This window comes from Nomia melanderi, chromosome 2, assembly GCF_051020985.1.
Source record: "Nomia melanderi isolate GNS246 chromosome 2, iyNomMela1, whole genome shotgun sequence".
Taxonomy (NCBI): domain Eukaryota; kingdom Metazoa; phylum Arthropoda; class Insecta; order Hymenoptera; family Halictidae; genus Nomia; species Nomia melanderi.
In genome coordinates this window covers 11,861,061-11,879,209 of record NC_135000.1, presented here as the reverse complement: position 1 = coordinate 11,879,209, position 18,149 = coordinate 11,861,061, and the positions used below count along the sequence as shown (strand labels likewise).

Below are 18,149 nucleotides of genomic sequence, written 5' to 3'. Positions count from 1 at the left end.
AAACTAGTTTTTTCGAGATAGGAGTGCAGGTGGAACATCTCCACGGCCCGTGCTTTACTCGATGATTTCCAAGAATCATTCTAATCCGAATTCGGCGGTTTTTTTATAAATATCTCAGAAATTAGAAGAGCCTGACATTATTGTAAACAGGAAAAGTTATTCAAAATACCGACTTCTTTAACATATTTAAAAATCATCAAATTGATAAATTATCAAATATCTTAAAAAATATCTTTAACCCTACTGTGGTCCTCAGTTTTCTTATATATTTGACGTATTATTAAAACAGTAGAAATGCATAACTTAGTTATAATTTTCTTGTACTATTTCTAAATTTAAAAAGATCCTTGACAACATAAAAACGCAAATATATTACAAAAGGTTAAACAAACAAACACGTGACTAGGTCAAATAAACCTGAAGAAGATGGGAGGATTAATAACATACATACGTGAAGGTGAAGGTCAACGTCGTCCATTAAAATAAATATTTACTCAGGATATTTATTAATGATATATTACTAATATAAACTTTAATTTCTTGCTTTAAACTTCTCTGTAATATGGAACTTTCCGAAACAGTCGTTTATACACATATGCAGGGATGCTTATTCGAATATGTGCCACAGTAATAAATAACACCTTTCCTGCCTTATCTTCCTGTTTGATTATAGTACAATTTCTGCACATTCGATCATCATCATGGCAAATGTTGTGCATATGATTTTTGAGGCATTATAAAATTTATAGCCACTAGTAAATACAGAATTCTTTCTAATTGTATTAGATGTTGTTATATAAAAGTGATATAATATTCTTACATAAACAACCTACACTAGCATAAATACGGTAAATGTTATTGTTAACTTGAAAATAAATTAAATACTTAATTATTAGAAATATACTGCCCCGAACTCACGTCCAGAACAGTAAAAACGTTTTGATTACTAACTGCTGATACGTGTTAACAACAGTAAAAGTGCTTAGTTTGCTTTCTGCAAATACGCGCCCGTAGAAGGTTATAAACTACTTTATAAAATAAAGAACACAAAATACCTTGTAAGATAAAAATAATAAAAATTGAAGTATATTTTGTAATTTTGCGATAATAAAAAGACTGATATCTATGTACTTATGTATTGATTCCAAACAATTCATAGTATATAATTTGAATATTCATTTTTTCTTGTGCTGTGTGTAAAATTTCTTATGCTGAATAGTTTATAGTGATTTTGTGACATATTTTTAAATATTTTCACATGGTGGTATAAATTTACTATATACATGTTGTTTGTTAAAATGGAAGAAATATTTAATATGTAAAGATATATTACAATATTCATGAATATGTAAAACAATTTAAAAAAGAGTTAGAAAATTTCTAAGGATGTATAATACTTATTAAAAAAACAATATTCAGTTACTATAAAACTACAATAATTAAGTTTCATCGCAGTAAAACAAAATAAAGATTCATATCTGTGTCTATTATTTTTGGCTTAGAGTAGTAAGTTCGTATTGAAAACAAATTAATTATTTAATTTTCCATTCTTAAGTTGAGATATAATAACCTACCTATGGATTTAAGCTTATATTTTTGAACGCTAATTCACAGAAAATGATATGGAGCAAAAACTATTTCTTTTCGCTAAAAGCTATATTTTTAAATTCAAACACAGGAAAATGTTCATCAAAATGTATTACGTTTTATTTTACTAAACGCTTCGAACACACCACAAGAATACTACAGATGGATGAAGTCTAAAATCAAATCATGACATATTGTGCATGCATTTAAAGTGTAAATACTGATTTGAATAGTAAAAATGATAACATGCTAGATGCATGTTCATTTAAATCATTTATTTGTTTACTTTTATTATATCTTTTAAAAAGTTTTATTAAAGTTCATGATGTTTGAGTATAAATCCAAGATTATGGTTTTTGTGGATCATATAGGAATTGAGTACAATTAACGAGGAAAATATAATTGCTATCACTTTTAATACGAAATATGAATTAAATATAAAGAAACGGCTAAAATATTGTAAAATGTGAATAACAATATTTGTATTAGAAATTTGTGAGAACATACAACTGAACGTATTTCTTTTATTCCACCAAAGTTGTTTTATACTTCCACTTTCATGATAATATTTTTTAACAATTATGAACTTTGATTTTCAGTACCATTATAGTTGTTCTTCAAATGTGATAGTATTATAATTTTTCACATTTTTGAAAAATAAATGTTTTGAAATTTAGGTACTGATATAGCAACTTTTTTCGTGAAGATTAATATGAACAGTATTCATTTATTAGATTTAAAATTTAAATATTTACATATAATTTTAATATGTACATACATTATGATTAATTTATTATAAAATTTTCCTATTAATTCTTTGTAATTAGAATTATATTTAGATTATACATTATCATGTCTTGAATAGAGTTACATTATATTATTTTCTTATTATTTTTAATATTTAATAGGTAATAGAATGTCATTAACAGTAGTAACTTCTTTAAGTACCAATTAGTTAATATCAATCTTAATAAATAATTTGAGCACGCTTATGTATTACCTTAATTAGGAATAGGTGTAAATTTTGTTTTTTTTTAATTACGCTCATACTACTTATATGATTATCAAGAATATCGATAGAATATTTACAAAAATTTTATTTATTTCAATTTTCAATTTAAGATACAAAAGACAAAGTGTCTGTATCAGAAGTAATAAATACTTGTATAATTAATTGCTTGTATGTAATACAAGCATTGTATTAATTGGATAGTTTAGATACAATAACAGAAGTTTTCAATTAGTTATTTAAAAAGAAACTAACCTATAGTATCATAACATGAATGGCATTCTTTGTAAATACGGAATTGTTCCTACAAGTCACGACGACAGTGAGTAAAATATTACCGCAAACAAAGTATATATGACTATACTTCATTCATAATATTTAGACCGTTACGAACTTCGTAGATAATACAGTTCATTCCTATCTTTCAAACCGACTACACGTCGTGTGATATATCGCACAAATTAAGATTAGATTGAGTAAACGATAAGCGTAATGTGTTAGAAAATGTACAAAATTGTGATCGTTTGAAAAATCTTATCGCTTTATCTAACTTTCGTCATTTCAGTGCTAGTAAAAACAGTAATATTTAAATTTACGCACCTACAATGTCAAAAACGAATGATTACACAATACTAGTTTAAATTTAATGAGAAATTCTAAAAAAACGCTAAATGTTGGCAGTGTACAGTAGTTTCGCACAATTCGTTCAATTGTCTGGTATTATTTGAGGACATGTGGGTGGCTTACCACTTTCGACATCACGGCTGAGGTCAGTTTTTTCTTCAAGCGAACGTAGAGATTCCTAAACTTGTAAGTATCACTGAGAAAATTTTTAGAAAGTTCACTCGGAGATTCACACTGTTGCGGCTCACAATATAACTCCACACTGTAGTACGTCACCGTTATTTAAAGTTATATTTCGTCGAAGCGCACAGTTTTCACTCAACACTCCGTTGAACCGAGGTGTGGAAGAAGCGGTAGCAAAGCACAGATAATATTCCCGCAGAATTCTTTACACAAGAATCAACATCGATCGCTGATTTATGCGTTTGAATTCACAGCACTGACGATCAAGTGGCGTCGTCGTCGACGATATAATCAAGAAGAATGACTTTGGTGCTACGACCACAACGAAGACAACGATTACGACAGATTGCTCTGTGCGTGTGAAGAGATAACGACTAGCATGGAATAGGCGGTATTGGAGCCGCGTTACCCACACCACTAACCCACGAGAATTTCGCCGCGAGCAAAAGGCATGCTACTTCTTTGTCACAGCTGTGCGTCCATTATCGTTTCCAGACTTTGATACGAGAGAAAGTAACACATAGAAAACTAATTATTGATATTATTCATATCATGTTGATAAACGATGTTGCACGTGAACTTAGCGAAATTCATGGCGCTAAAGCTTTAGCTTTACGAATATGTGGTCATTTCGGGGACCGTGTTAACGCTACCATTAAACTCTCAATGATTAACGTAAATAAAACAATTATGGTTTTGGTATGAACACACGAGTCAAATGATATAAGTTGGAAAATATATTGTGTAAAGAAACAAATAACAATGCAAGATTTTGAATAAAAGTAGGCGGCATGTGAAGAGCCACTAACTTATCTCCTAAAATATATGTTACCAGAATCTAATGGATGGTACAACGAATAGTAGAGTAGCTTATGTGATATAAAAATGTATATTTATCAGCATTAGAAATCTTGGAAATTCCAAATATAAAAAAAGACGAAATTTTATTTAAAAGGTATACTACGATTGAAGGTGTATTAAATTTGTTTGATTAAATAATTGTGCAGATAAGTTTTTATGAACTCAAAACAGTATTATATCGTATTCCATGATTCGAATGATTATTTTTGTTTCGATTAATTTTTTGTAATATTATCTTAATGAAAAGAACGTGTTAAATAATACTTACTGGAAAAAATTTTTATTCTGAAATAAGATATTGTTTCCAACAATATGAAGAAATATCGATTCTGTAAAATACAACATAAATGTTTCGTCATAGGTAGTTAGCAATTATCGGCACGTGTTAGATACTGTAGAGGAAAGAATTAAGGAGTGAGAGAGATCATGTGCGATTTTCAGAATTACCTAGGAGTAACATGACGTAAATCTAGGTGTGATTAAACAACGACTCCTGGTAGAAGCTTATGTGACTACCAATAGTCTTCAACTATATAACAATTATATATAAACTAAGATTAGCACAATACATTTACTAAAGTTTATAAAAGACAACAATACAGACGATGGCATGCGTGTAAATATGAGTCATACTGCATATTACAAAACATTTTCAACGAAAGGTTAAAAAATACGTGCAGTTGCGGGTATCATGACTAAGGTCACTGATCGTGTTATACAATAACATTGCGGCAAGATAAAATTTGCGATTTTCGAAGAAGGTCCGAATTTCTTTCTCGTGACCGTACATTTATAAATGTACCAATGCGAAAAATACGCGTGTATTACAATGTAACGTGTAACCGACATGATACTGAATATCCAAACAATCACATTAAAAACTTAATATTTTTAAGAAATCTTTTTAAGATATGAAATAACTATTTTTCTATTTGATACAACTTACGCAAGAATAGGAATTAGGAATTTCGTTTCTTTCACAGCATGGATTCAAAATTTAAGAGTAATATTTTTGCATCTTTTTATTAAATCAGGTTAATCGTTGCGTTACTTCGTCATTTAATCGATAAAATTAATTTTGTAATTTATTTTTATATAAAATAATACAATTAGAATTATTATCAGCTATTATTTTTTTAAAAGTTTTTTCGAAAACGCTACTACGATATAAAAATTTATATACGTTACAAAGTAATCATTTTTTTGCATAGGATTTCCATACTCACTGGCATGAAGTAAAATATTTAAAAAATTTAAGAATGTAGAAAAAGTTTACGTAGATGTTATTTAAGAAAATTGCAATTTATTAACTGTACTTGATTAATATTAATTATTAATATTAATTCAACGAATCAGCGAGTAGTACGGTTATAAATCTCTGAAATCATTTTAAATGAATAAAAATATTTTTTAAGTGTTTCGTGATGATACCACTCAGTTTTATTTTTGCAGTTACTTTAAATTAGATTCAAATATTTCTTCTGTATTAATAATTTTGTAGTGTAACAGTTTAGATTTGAGATAGTTTAATACTTCATTTATGGTTTAACTGGTATTGAAATGATCTTTAATCTACCAGTATATAAAAATATAAGAATAAAGTTATCAACGCGAAAGATATTGGTAATTGCAACATGTTGCAAAATGCAGATTTAATGTTCTCATTCATGATTTTTTGCAATAAAGCGGTTATATTTCTGACAAATATACGTTCAGAACTTCTGTTTATGTAGTCTATATATGTACACAGTTTAATCTATGATATGAACTGGGTAAATACTGAACGTTTTTAATCGATAAATTTTTTAAAATCGTAAATGCTTTTTCAACTGATCAATGTATTTTGAATTTTCTACAAGTATGATGTAGTCTAGAAATATAATTGAAAATTCTGATTGAAAATGATAAATATTTGTATGAAATCCTTACAATTTTATCAGCAATTGATATTAAGTGGATTGTAGCAGTAAACGGCAAAAGAGATACCCACTGTATCAACTGGTCAAACGAATCAGAAACTTAAGATACATACCCTAAGTCTGTGAGTGAACTAATTTATCGGTAGTGGTGAACCGTCGACAAAACAGATTCGTGGAACATATATTTTTATACATTTATATTTTCTCTACTTACAGATTCAATATTCAAAATGTTATTTAAAAAATTGCAATTTAAAGTAATAACACTTTAATCTTGATATACTCCGTTTCTGTATTCTTTAATACTCTATAGATAGCAATGAATTATAAAAAAAGCAACATGTCAAAGGTATGATGTCTAAAGTAAACAGAAAAAATCTTGGTACAGGAGTTTATTGTCGAAACTGCGTGGGTTTAACTCGTGAAGGTTACAAGAACGCTACACTCGCAGAAACGAACGTTATAAAGCAAAGAATGTAGTTATTTTTGCAAAGGCTGTTGTGACTGGTTTTAATCTGGCTAACCTTGGTTGAGATCTCGTTGAAACACTTTCTCCAAACAATTTGAAGAAATCGAAAAGCGATTAGCAATTACTAATTTTGGATTACTTATAACTTCCTCATATCAACATTGTTTAAAAAAACGATGTGAAACTTTTGGATTGAGTATCATGTTATACTTAAAGCAGAATTATTATAATTTACTAATAATCGATTTTACAAAAAAAATAGGAACAAATGTACTTGTCACGGGTTATGTTTGACGAAAGGACCCGACTAGAATTGATTGGATCTGAAATATTTTTGTCTTCAATTTTTTCATAAAACTTACATAAATGCACAGTATATAAGCAGAACAACAAAGGAAAACATGTGATATAAATATACAGAATGTTTCATTTAATTTAACAATTTGAAAATATCGCTAAACTGTCTGCAAATTATTAATTTCACACAAAATATGTCAAAAAAAGCTGCATGATTTTAAGGGGGATAGAAATTAAAAGAGTATTAAAAAATAAATATTAAGATATAACTGGTCTGAAACAGGTTTCTTGATATTTATTAAGATATTTCTAATCAAAATTATATTGTAAAGCTGTTCAAATTAAGCACCTATAAATTGTTATTGTTGACATATAAGTTTATAGTAGTTTAACAAATAACACGTAGTCATTCACTAGTCTATTTCCTGAGAAATTCTACTAACAATACATATTTCGATAAATGTTCACTTTAGATCTACCATATCTTAATACTCGTGTATTTAATTTTTAAAACTTTTACTCGTGACAAAGAATTATATGATGTTTTGTTTACAAAATTTACTGTACATAAAACATACTATAGAAAAAAGTAATTTTCTAACATACATTTCCTTTAAAATCATGCAACATTTACTTAATACAGATTTTTCTATAGCTAATTGTTTATGAGTAATTTCATATCATTAAATTAAATGAATCTCTACACATAATGAATGGTTATTTTGTCAACTATAATTATCATGAAATTGTTAAACAGTTGCTTAAAAAGTATTATTGAATGGAAAATGAAATATCAAATGATTTCAACGAATTCAATGAAATATTGGAAAATAAAGTTTTATCTGGTATTAGACAAACGATTTCATCTACTATTAATCACTTGCGCTACAATGGCGAGCTAGATTCGTCAAGAGTTACCCTCGGAGTAGAATCTTTAAAAGCAGGAGTCATTTCTGACCCTTCACTAATATGTTTTTAATTTACAAAGTATATGAACCTTAGAATTAAATATGTTGTTTTCTTCTCAACACTTTGTATTATGCACTGTCTTTTTCAACTTACATGGTGCTTTATTGCAAAATTTTTCATAATTAGACCGAAACGGAAAGAATTAAGAAAAATACCATTGTTACTATTAAATTTCATATTAGCAATGTAGTGTCCATACTTACGATTCTATAGAGTGCAGAATTCATCTATCCATTAGCTTCCCGCGAAATATGAAAATCGGCACGCAGTTCATTTGCTATTTCGATTTTATTTCAAACTATGAAATTCTATTATAGACGTAAAATATTATTTCATTGTTTTGTATGTTTCACGAATCAACGATTTTTAAGCATGTATATTAAAATTATTTACATCCTTGCATTTAAATATGGATTTTTAGAGAAAGATAAACTAAAAAAGCGTGATTTGGTTTAAACAAAATCATAATAATCAAAGAAAGAGTATGAAATCAATCATACAGAAGTTTAACTCATTAAAAAATATGTAAAAAACATATAGCGCATAAAGAATAAATAAGCTCATGCATTTCTATGATATTTACAAATTGCAAACAGCGGTTACTTTGTTGTTTTACAGATGAATGGTGTAGAATTGGTGACACGTACCTAAAACAGACAAAAAAGTTTGATATTAGAATTATTTTATTTGACATTATAAAACACAAGAATAACACAGTTTATAAAGTAATATTGATTCCTATGTTTTATGGAATGTATGGAATTATACGATGTATGAAATATATATGCAATATTTTTTGTATGAGCTCCTATCATTAGTACTATTTCAACGCTGTTGATTTAGTCACGAGTAAATTTAATTCTGTAATTTTAATTTTTCATCTTTTTCAATTTCTTTAATTGTAGACATAAATTACAATCACTTATTACAAAGAATTTTTAGTGCATTTTAAAGATGAAAAGAATGAATGGATTTTAAAGTTGAAAATATAATTTCATTTTAGTTATATATAAATTAAAACTCCGAAATCTGACGTGCTCGTCTGTTACTAGAAAAATTGAATTTGACATTTCCAAGCGTATCTTCCACTTTTTTATTTGTGCAACGTAATCACGTATATAATATTACAACATTAGTTTATGTATGTATAAGATGTCCATTTCGATACGATTACCACAACACAATTAGGCACACATAGATACAATAAAACTCGGAGTAATTTGCACGTTTCCTATTAGCGGAAAAACTATCTGCTCGTCACTTTGTTTCCATCCTCTGTATTAAAGATTACAAAGAAACGGTGTAAACACTTTTTACGAGGCCTGCTATTATTAATGCAAGTGAGAAACGTACATCGTCAGGTATGAAAACAGAAATCATTTGCGGCTGCTTCCTCTTTTTCCGCGCCATCTTAAACTTCAGTTCACCGAAAGCGAATCCAACTTGGCAAATTCCACGTAGAAAGACACGCGTATGAACTAACCTAAATTCGAGGATAACGAAAGTCGTGCAAGAAGATACTAAACTGGGAACTCGAATCGCTGACCAGATGCGAAGAAAGGTATATGCCTTTGTTCTTCAATCACGTCAGGTCGCCCGGGTTAACGTTTGCATTCGTTAACTATGCTGATTTATGAAAATTTATGGAACACTACTTCCGTGATGTGACCGAAAAAACATTATATTCTTTTATGACCAAGGAAACAAATATATTTATGTCCCATCTTTATTGAAAGGAGAAAAGTTGGAACTGCACCGAATGCGACACGCTAAAATTATTGACTCATAGCAAATTTGATTAATAATGTATTCTAGACTCCTGGGTTAAAGTCTAAACTTTCGACTGGCTTCAGAAAATTATTATTTGATAATGGTACTTATTCTCCAAATTTATGGAATCACTCTGTTTGATCGCTTTAAGTGACAGTAAGATAAATAATCTTAATTTTGGTAGTACTTTTCATTTTCTTTTCTAGATGATGTCATTTTTTTCGTAACACAATCATACTAAGTCTAAGAGGAATTTTGAATGTGCATGCAATTATCGATTCAGAAATCCCCCTAAGTATTTTAAATATTATTGCTTCTACAAAGAGAAATCTGTCCCTTTGAGGGAGACGTATGTTATACAGAAGAGTATATTCGTGTATACTTACAATCGATAAAAGACAAATGCAATCAAGTAGTGTAATTTGTTAACTTCCAAATTTTGTATATGAACAAGAAAACTCATTAACTGCTTGATTGCACGCATTATGTATTAACATACAACGCACATAAAATTTTATTTTCGTGTATTAAATTATTATTTTGCTATGTCTATATACATGGAGTATCATTGATTTATAGAATTGAAATGAAACAATATGTTTCATGATATTATGTGCGTAATAGTTTCCGCTTTTCATTAACAACAACTTCAAATTTAAAAACATTTTTATTTGCTTACACTATGTTAATAGCTGTATGATTTTTCATTTTCTCTGAAGTTACCCAAATTCGGGATGTAAAAATGGCATAGATGCAACACAATCATGGATCGATTGTTTCGAATAGCTTAGTAATCGATTCTCATTTTCTTAAAAATGTACAAGGTTTATGACGAGGTCTCACTAAACCTTGGTTTATTGTTAGCTATAAATCATCGAAAATAAAACATCGTTGCCGTATCTGTTTTTACAAAAGCGTGTTTTGCCCTGTAGAACACGTCATTTGCCATCAGCTGATCCTCTACTACTGTTTGGTGAAAAGCTTTGACCTCATGGTAATCTTATCTATTGACTATACTTGCAGATACTGCAGTACTACTTGCGAAGGCCTTATGTACCGCAAGGTATTTTCTCGAACAACTGATTTGTCTAAGTCCATGGTCTGTTTTAATATTTAAATAGGTTTCTAGAAGAAGGGTCTATGGTAAATTTCATAAATTTCAGAGGACGACGGAAAAATAAAGTATTGGTCACTGTAGCGATTGGACGAAAAGTTAATGTAAAAAGAAAAATAATAATTCAATAATTACAAAATAATTTGTTACCTTGTAAAAATACAATGTTTTCGAAAGTAAAAATTACAAATTTTTTACAGCAAGTCTTTTCTTTTCTTTGCTGATGGACAATCAATTTTTGTACAAGATCGATAAATTATTGAGTTCTGCTACTTTACATCGCCTTTTGTCCTTTTTCACAAAAAACAACTTTTGAAAAATTTGTAACTGAGACTCTTCTGTTAGATACTATTCATTTGTTTTGTCAATGCCCGTACAACACTTCCCCTTCCATACTTAATCCTAACCAGTTAACTACGTTTGACGAGTATACGCGTTATCTTAACACTCGAAATGATAGTAATCTTTTCAACGATGAATTAGTTATATTTTCAAATACACATGCAATTTTTCTTCATTTTGCTTTAGTTTTTCGTTAAAATATGTTATAGGTACAATAACGCTCGCTTAAATTCTTCAGTTTCGGGTTCCAGAAGTGGAATTTGATCGAGCAGATAAACAGGTGGAAGCTATTTACTTCCAAAAGTTGACTTGAGTACAGCATAACAAAGATAGAGAATCTATATAGTGAGCGGAAACGGAACAGACGTAGTTTGTCAAGCATCCAGTGTCGAGACCTAGGACTTCGCAGCGACGCCGTACGCGTCAAATATACATATGCAATGCAGAAAATTTCAATTACAGTAATTTTAACCTTATCTTCTTAAATGTAGTACCAGTGGATTTCTGGGATTGTTGTCATTAAAATGAGCCCAAACACAATGGAAATCGGACTAGCTTTACCGACTTAATGTATTATAATTAACGAAATTAAAGGTTCATTTACCTCAAATCGGTGAAACTAGACCGATTCACGTCGGTCTTGAATTCATTTTAATGAGAAGAATCCCAACATTCTATCGGTACTACGATTGAGAAGATAAGGTTAAAATTATTGCAGTTGAAATTTTGTTCATTGCATGTTCATACTTGACGCGTTCGGCATCTCATTGACCTGTGTTTGTCTCTCTTCCCCTTATTGTATTAATTTTCTGTCTCTGTCTACTGGAATCACGAATACACTGAACTCGAGACAGTGAGCAGTCGAAAAAGAGTAGGGATGGTGCAGTGGAATTAAGCCGAGCAGATTTTTGTCGAATTTAAGCGAGCATCACTGTATATTTGCACTATGTTTGATTGGCTAAGCTGACAAATTTCGTGATATACACGGCCTGGCACTCTACGTATTAGGTCAAATGCTGCATATATTGCAGCAAAAAATCATTTTATTATTTTCATCATTTTAGTTTTTACTACATTCTCATTTAACACGTTAAATGCTACGTTAGTATTTTTAAATAATTTATTTCCATTTCTTATGTGTATATTCTATACAAAACGGTAACTGAGAAGTGGAAGTGGAAGAGATTTATAAAACAATTTATAAATAAATAATCATGCAGAACGCAGTTTCCTATATATGTGATAACACTTTTCAAGAGGATATTGCGCCTGTACGTATAATATGAGTTGTCCAATCATATTTTAATGAAAATAGTTTGTGTCCTGTACTTTCCTCAGATCTTAACACATTGCATGCCGGCTAATTTTCAGGAAACTGAATTGTGCAGATGGCGAATTTCAATGAGATCAACTTATATCAATATATACAGAAAAACTCAAATATCATATTATTATTTACTGTTTTTTAAATAGTGTGATAATTAGCCAAGTTACATAGCTAGTTGTTTTCACGTAAAAACGAGACTTCTCGTTATCAGTATGCAATATGTTAAAATTCCTGGTTACAACTTGTTGGCATCGTGTACAAAAATAGCAAGTAATATCCACATGCGCGTGAATACAAAAGTGCTATTATATTCGAATGAGGTGAATTTGTCAGTGAGAAAATGAAATTCATTTTGAGACAAATGATTTAATCAAACATTTTTTTCCTATACCTCCTAGTTTCAGAGATATTGTAAAAAATATACTTTAAATCTTCAACTTTGAGCAGTGTCTCCCCGCTTTTAAAGTGAATGTTGGCCGATAAAAGAATAACGTGTCAAATATTTCCTTGAGAAGTATGTCTCATATAAGTTTCATTAAAATCAATTGTTGTTGAATGAAAAAGTTCTCTTGTTAAAATAAAATAGGTTTTTTGTTATACATAAAATCCTACGGCGTTGTAATTTATTTCTAGTGAACTGCATATTCTGAGCTCGGATGCTTGCAATATTGTTTGTCAAAAACTTTGCATTTTATATGTAACAGTAAGGAAATATACCACATCTAAGTTATCTTTTTGATGAGATGTATATATATATATATATATATATATATATATATATATATATATATATATATTGTATAGTTGTTTTGAGATATACCTATTGATATCGTAAGAAAAATATATTGCATTAAAACAAAATGGCATTAGCTTTGAAAAACTATTTTTATTTTTTAATAACAACCTTTACTTCTTCAATAGGAACTTCTCCGTTCTTTGTTTTACGTGTCATGCAAAATAGCCAGAATATTCAAGATATTCAAATTAGTAGAGATAGTCTTACATATTTGTTTATTACGTATTACGTATTTGCTCGATATGTATTGTGACAAACTGACAAAACCAAATGTTTAACTGAGGAAACTTTTTTATTGTTTTTCTGGAACCAATTTTCATAGCACTTTTCCCATTGTGAATGAGATATCTTCAAAACATGGGTTTTAAACGCATCAATCGCCTCTTCTGCCGTCGAAAATCGTTGTCAACGCAGTTTGTTGTTTATGTGTGAGAACAAAAAGAAATCAATAGGTGCCAAATCAGGACTATACGACGAATCACCCATCAATTCGATGTTTTTAGTGCTTAACCCCTTAACTTGTACGCTCGAGTTAATTCGAGCGCGCTAGACAAGCCAAACTGTGAAAATAACAATGTGAAAGCAAAGAAAAAAAATCGTTTTATTGATATTTATCATTTACATGGGATTGTAAGCTATAATACTTATTTATTCAAGAATAAAATATAGCCTTTTTCCATGGAACAAAAGCGCAGTATATCAAAATTGATATTTTTTGGCCGGTTTTTTTTCAAAAAAACTGTGCGTTAAGGGGTTAAAAAGGAAGTTTGCGCCGATATGTATAAGCTGGCATTGTCATGCTGGAGAATGATCCGGCGTCGCCTGTTCTTTTTTCTTATTTCTCCGAAGACTTCTGGCAAACAAATGGTTGTATACCAATCAGAATTAACCTTTTAACTACTATGCACCACCACAGTAATACTCACTTAAATTCCACAAATTCGAATCCTTGCAGTGGAATTTACGCGAGCAGAAAAAACAGGAGGAAGCTATTTCCTTCCAGTAACTCGAACACAGCCTGACAAAGACAGAGAATCGATATAGCGAGTGAAAGCGGGATAGACACAGTCAGCCGAAAATGGGGAGTCAAAACGCGGGACTTCAAAGCGATGCCGCACACGCCAAATACAAGAATGCAATGAAAAAATTTCAATTACAGTTATTTTAACCTTACCATGCCATGGGGGTTATCGATGAGCCCCAACTAAATCAAATTACTATAGTTCACTCAATTAAACGATGATTATTTGAAAATATTTCTATATTATAAGTAATACCACCCATTGCATTCAACTAGATGAACGTGCAATAATAATAATTTAATTCAATCAAATGATTTAATATTATATGTCTTTCATTTTGTGCATTTTGCTGTATGAAATCGTGCGACGTTCAATGTGTTAAAGCAAAGCGTCCTCGAGTCTCGGGGCGCAATAAATAGAGCGAGAGCTATGCTGACAAGAGGTTGTTCTCTGGCTAAACAGTACGCCTCTTGGGACATTCTTTTGTAGCCTCCGAGCGAGGAACATTGCATTAAAAAGAGTATCATTCGAACAAGTTTTCACCATTTTATTTTCCGCCTACAAAATCCTGTCTTATATTATTTTTTCAAATATAGTGGCAGTGAATTTCTGACATTATTCTTATTAAAATAAGTCCAAACACGATGGAAATCGGACTAGTTTTTCCGACTTAATGTAATTAACGAAATTAAAGGTTCATTTCCTTCAAATCGATAAAACTAGACCGATTTACAATGCGTTACAGAGTCACATTATCACCTTTGAGCCACAGGTCAACTTGGCTCACGTGAGTAATGCACTGTACTGAGATCACGTTACACTGAGCTCGAGACAGTGAGTAGTGGTGGAAGAATAAAGTTGGTGCTGTGGAATTTAGCCGAGTAGATTTCTTTGAAATTTAAGCGATCCTCACTACATAGTGACTTTCGTGAATATTATCTTTTTAAACAGTACGTCACTATAGTGGCTTTCGTGTAAATCATCTTCCTAAACGTCACTATAGCAGCTCAGTTTTTTCTCTGTCAAGGATAGCTATGCACATTATAGTCTATCTAACGTAATTGTATAGTGAAACATTCTATCAGTTTCAAATTGCAGTGCTACATTCATGATATGCAGACCGCGCCAAACCATGCCGCACAGAGGTGTAGCTTCGGGGCTAGTTCCACCGTAGCTAAAAGATTAACCGTTCTACGATCCTCTAAAGCCACCGTCGCGACATGTCCAGTTTTACAGAAAAAATAGACGACTATTTGCTTCGAAGTGCTTCGAGCGCACGACTTTTGTTGAGTTTGGCTCATCTTGGAAGATCCACGCAGTCGACTACTGTTTACTTTCGGGATCATACGCATAAATCCAAGTTTCGTCACCTGTGAAGACACTATACACGGCTTTCGATGTATCGCGATCGTATTTCTTGAGCGTTTCTGCCAACCAATCGACACGAGCCTCTTTTTGAGCGATTGTCAAATTATGAGGGATCCAACGCAAACTAAGCTTTTTCACCGCTAAATGTTCATGCAATATCGAATGTATGTTACATTAATCATATTAATGCCTAGGGATGCCCGAATCTCACGATAAATCACATGACGATCTTGTTTTATCAGTTCGCACACAGCATGATGTTTGCTGACGCCACAACCGATTTTGTAACTGAGGTGAACGTGAACTACAGCCACGATTGAATTCATTGAACCAACAAAATACAATGGCTCTATGTAAGGCTTTTTCCTAAATGTCGAAGTAAGTTGATCGACGTACTGTTCTTGAGATAATCTACATCGAAAGTCGTACGCTCATAACACGAAAGTCTTTACGAGTTAATTCAATTTTTTTGGCCGGGGCGAGATTTTCAATTCAATTAAACCAAAAAAATAGCGTCTGTTCGACAAAACGTTCTGAGTATATATACTGTAAAAAATATCAAACTTCACGATGGAAACGTCAGATCGCACCTAACAACACTGGAATTGCCATGTCGCAATATATATCGAGCAACCTAACTACGAGCAAAAAATGACCTTCCTCGAATGCGGAACACATAATTATATAAAAGTTTAGTCTATACACGGTAACTGCAGCTAAAAATACTGAATACAATAAGATAAACACTACATTGTACCAGTACCATCTATGTACTAAGAGGTTTATTTTATTCAGTTATTATTATCATATCGTATCGTAACTCATCGTATCGTATTGTATCGTAACTAATCATATCGTATCATATAATATCATATCGATATCGTCATTATACCACGACACCATTTCAACGCGTCCTCCAACATTAATTCATGAGAGGACATAATGTAGCTTGAGCACATGACGCTCAACACTCACATTGAATGAATAAGTAGTGCTAGTTTTAATTAAAATACATTACAAGTAAATCATTGTGCACTCTGTGACAAAACTATAAGACACCCTACAAAATCATATGTATCAATACTGTACGAAGAAGTTCGTTTCTCTTGCCAGTGGATTGTTATTGTTTACCTGAAAAAATGTTCTTCTGCGAAGAATTGGTCTTATGGTTTTCCGAATACATGCACCATTATAAAAATACCTCAGACGATCCGTGATAAAACTATAAGAGAGTCGCTGTTTAGTAGTAAAACTGTACACTTCTATCGAAATTTGTGTGTCAGTTCTCGCTTGTTATTACAGTTACTATCTGCTGCGATATTTTGTACATTTTTCAAAATGCCACGCGGTAAAAAATTAACAGAAGCCCAATTATGTTAATTGATAATTTAAGAAACGAAAATTATTGAATCAAAAAGATAACACAACTAATTGAAAGAAGTCGTTGTACATTATCCAAGTATTTAAAGAACAAATTATTTGGGAAAACACGATTTTATAGGGTGTCTTATAGTTTTATCGTGGAGTGTAAACAGCTCCCATCGATACAAACAAAACGTGAATTCTATGTGAAAGAATATGAAATGTCCCTTGGATTAGGGAATGAAAAACATCGATTACTTTAAAGTTTTTTTAAATTTCCATGCTGTTAAAAATATACACTGAGAACACTTTTATATAATTCGCAAAATTGTATAAGTTGTAAAGATATTTTAATACATTAATTTATGAATGCATTAATTGTTATAAATCAATACTTTCTATAATTGTACCTCCTGTTGCCAATTATTATTTTATTACTTATACCCTGAAATTGATATTTAAGTTTGAAAATTTCCCATGTGGACAACTCAATATTGATTTTGATGGGGTTTGCTTGGAATAGTTGTAACTTCGTCTGTTGAAGGAAACTATCAAATATTTGTACGAAATTATTGTAAGTATTTAAAAATTTTTCATAAGATTATACGTTAAATTCATGTAATAAAGAAGTGCAAAAAATACAAAGTAAACTGTCAAAGACAATGAATATTCTAGAATAAATTCCCTTCGTTAAAGAGCTTGACAATTTAAAGATGACATAATTTTTACATATAACAAAACAATCGGTTTTACTGGGAACATGTAATTTAACCCCTTGACAGTGGGTTGCCTGTCTTGCACGGAACCTGGTGACAGAAAGAAGTATTTACCAACTTATGCAACAACTGAAGTAAATAGGTATCACGTTCTGTGATATCCCCATGTCAATATAATCTGAGATATTAAACTTATCTTGCCTTATCTATCTTAACACGTTGACTGCTACAAGAATTTCGACTGTTTTGTATAGCCTTACTTATTCTTGTTTAATAAAGGTAAATGGTATTAGAAATAATTATTAATTATTTGGTATGATAGCACTCATATTACAGTATTATGTAGCTGCTCATGTTAGTAAATATTTTTAATTAAGTTTTAATCCATGCATTTTCTTATTGTAACTATTCTCC

At 30.7% G+C, this 18,149-nt stretch overlaps 2 protein-coding genes and 1 long non-coding RNA gene across 14 annotated transcripts in view; 1 reads left to right on the top strand and 2 right to left on the bottom strand.

Annotated features, from left to right (window-relative positions):
- Positions 1-18,149, bottom strand: part of cnc (NFE2 like bZIP transcription factor cap-n-collar) — a 221,915-nt gene that overhangs the window by 162,750 nt on the left and 41,016 nt on the right. For 2 of the 11 annotated variants that reach the window (XM_031985282.2, XM_031985286.2), the window contains exon 1: positions 3,344-3,734. The exons of 6 other annotated variants lie outside the window; for them this stretch is intronic. In XM_031985282.2, the coding sequence (XP_031841142.1) occupies positions 3,344-3,355 (12 nt within the window). In that variant the 5' untranslated portion in view covers positions 3,356-3,734. Of the gene's footprint in view, positions 1-451; positions 494-3,343; positions 3,735-8,521; positions 8,566-9,271; positions 9,417-18,149 lie in introns of those variants that run through there. 3 more of the 11 variants (XM_076364704.1, XM_031985285.2, XM_031985280.2) reach the window with 3 other exon arrangements.
- LOC116430747 (uncharacterized) lies at positions 2,992-6,166 on the top strand. 2 transcript variants are annotated; one of them, XR_004235766.2, is made up of 3 exons: positions 2,992-3,365; positions 3,433-3,559; positions 3,658-6,166. It is a non-coding gene; the product is annotated as an uncharacterized LOC116430747 (long non-coding RNA). The 2 variants fall into 2 exon arrangements; XR_012998024.1 differs by lacking the exon at positions 3,433-3,559 and having other exon boundaries at positions 2,992-3,406.
- Positions 13,940-15,752, bottom strand: LOC143174228 (uncharacterized; the record flags this gene model as incomplete). Its single annotated transcript, XM_076364706.1, has 2 exons — positions 13,940-14,157; positions 15,477-15,752. Coding segments are annotated over 2 exons (420 nt in total), but the record flags the coding sequence as incomplete, so codon positions are not given.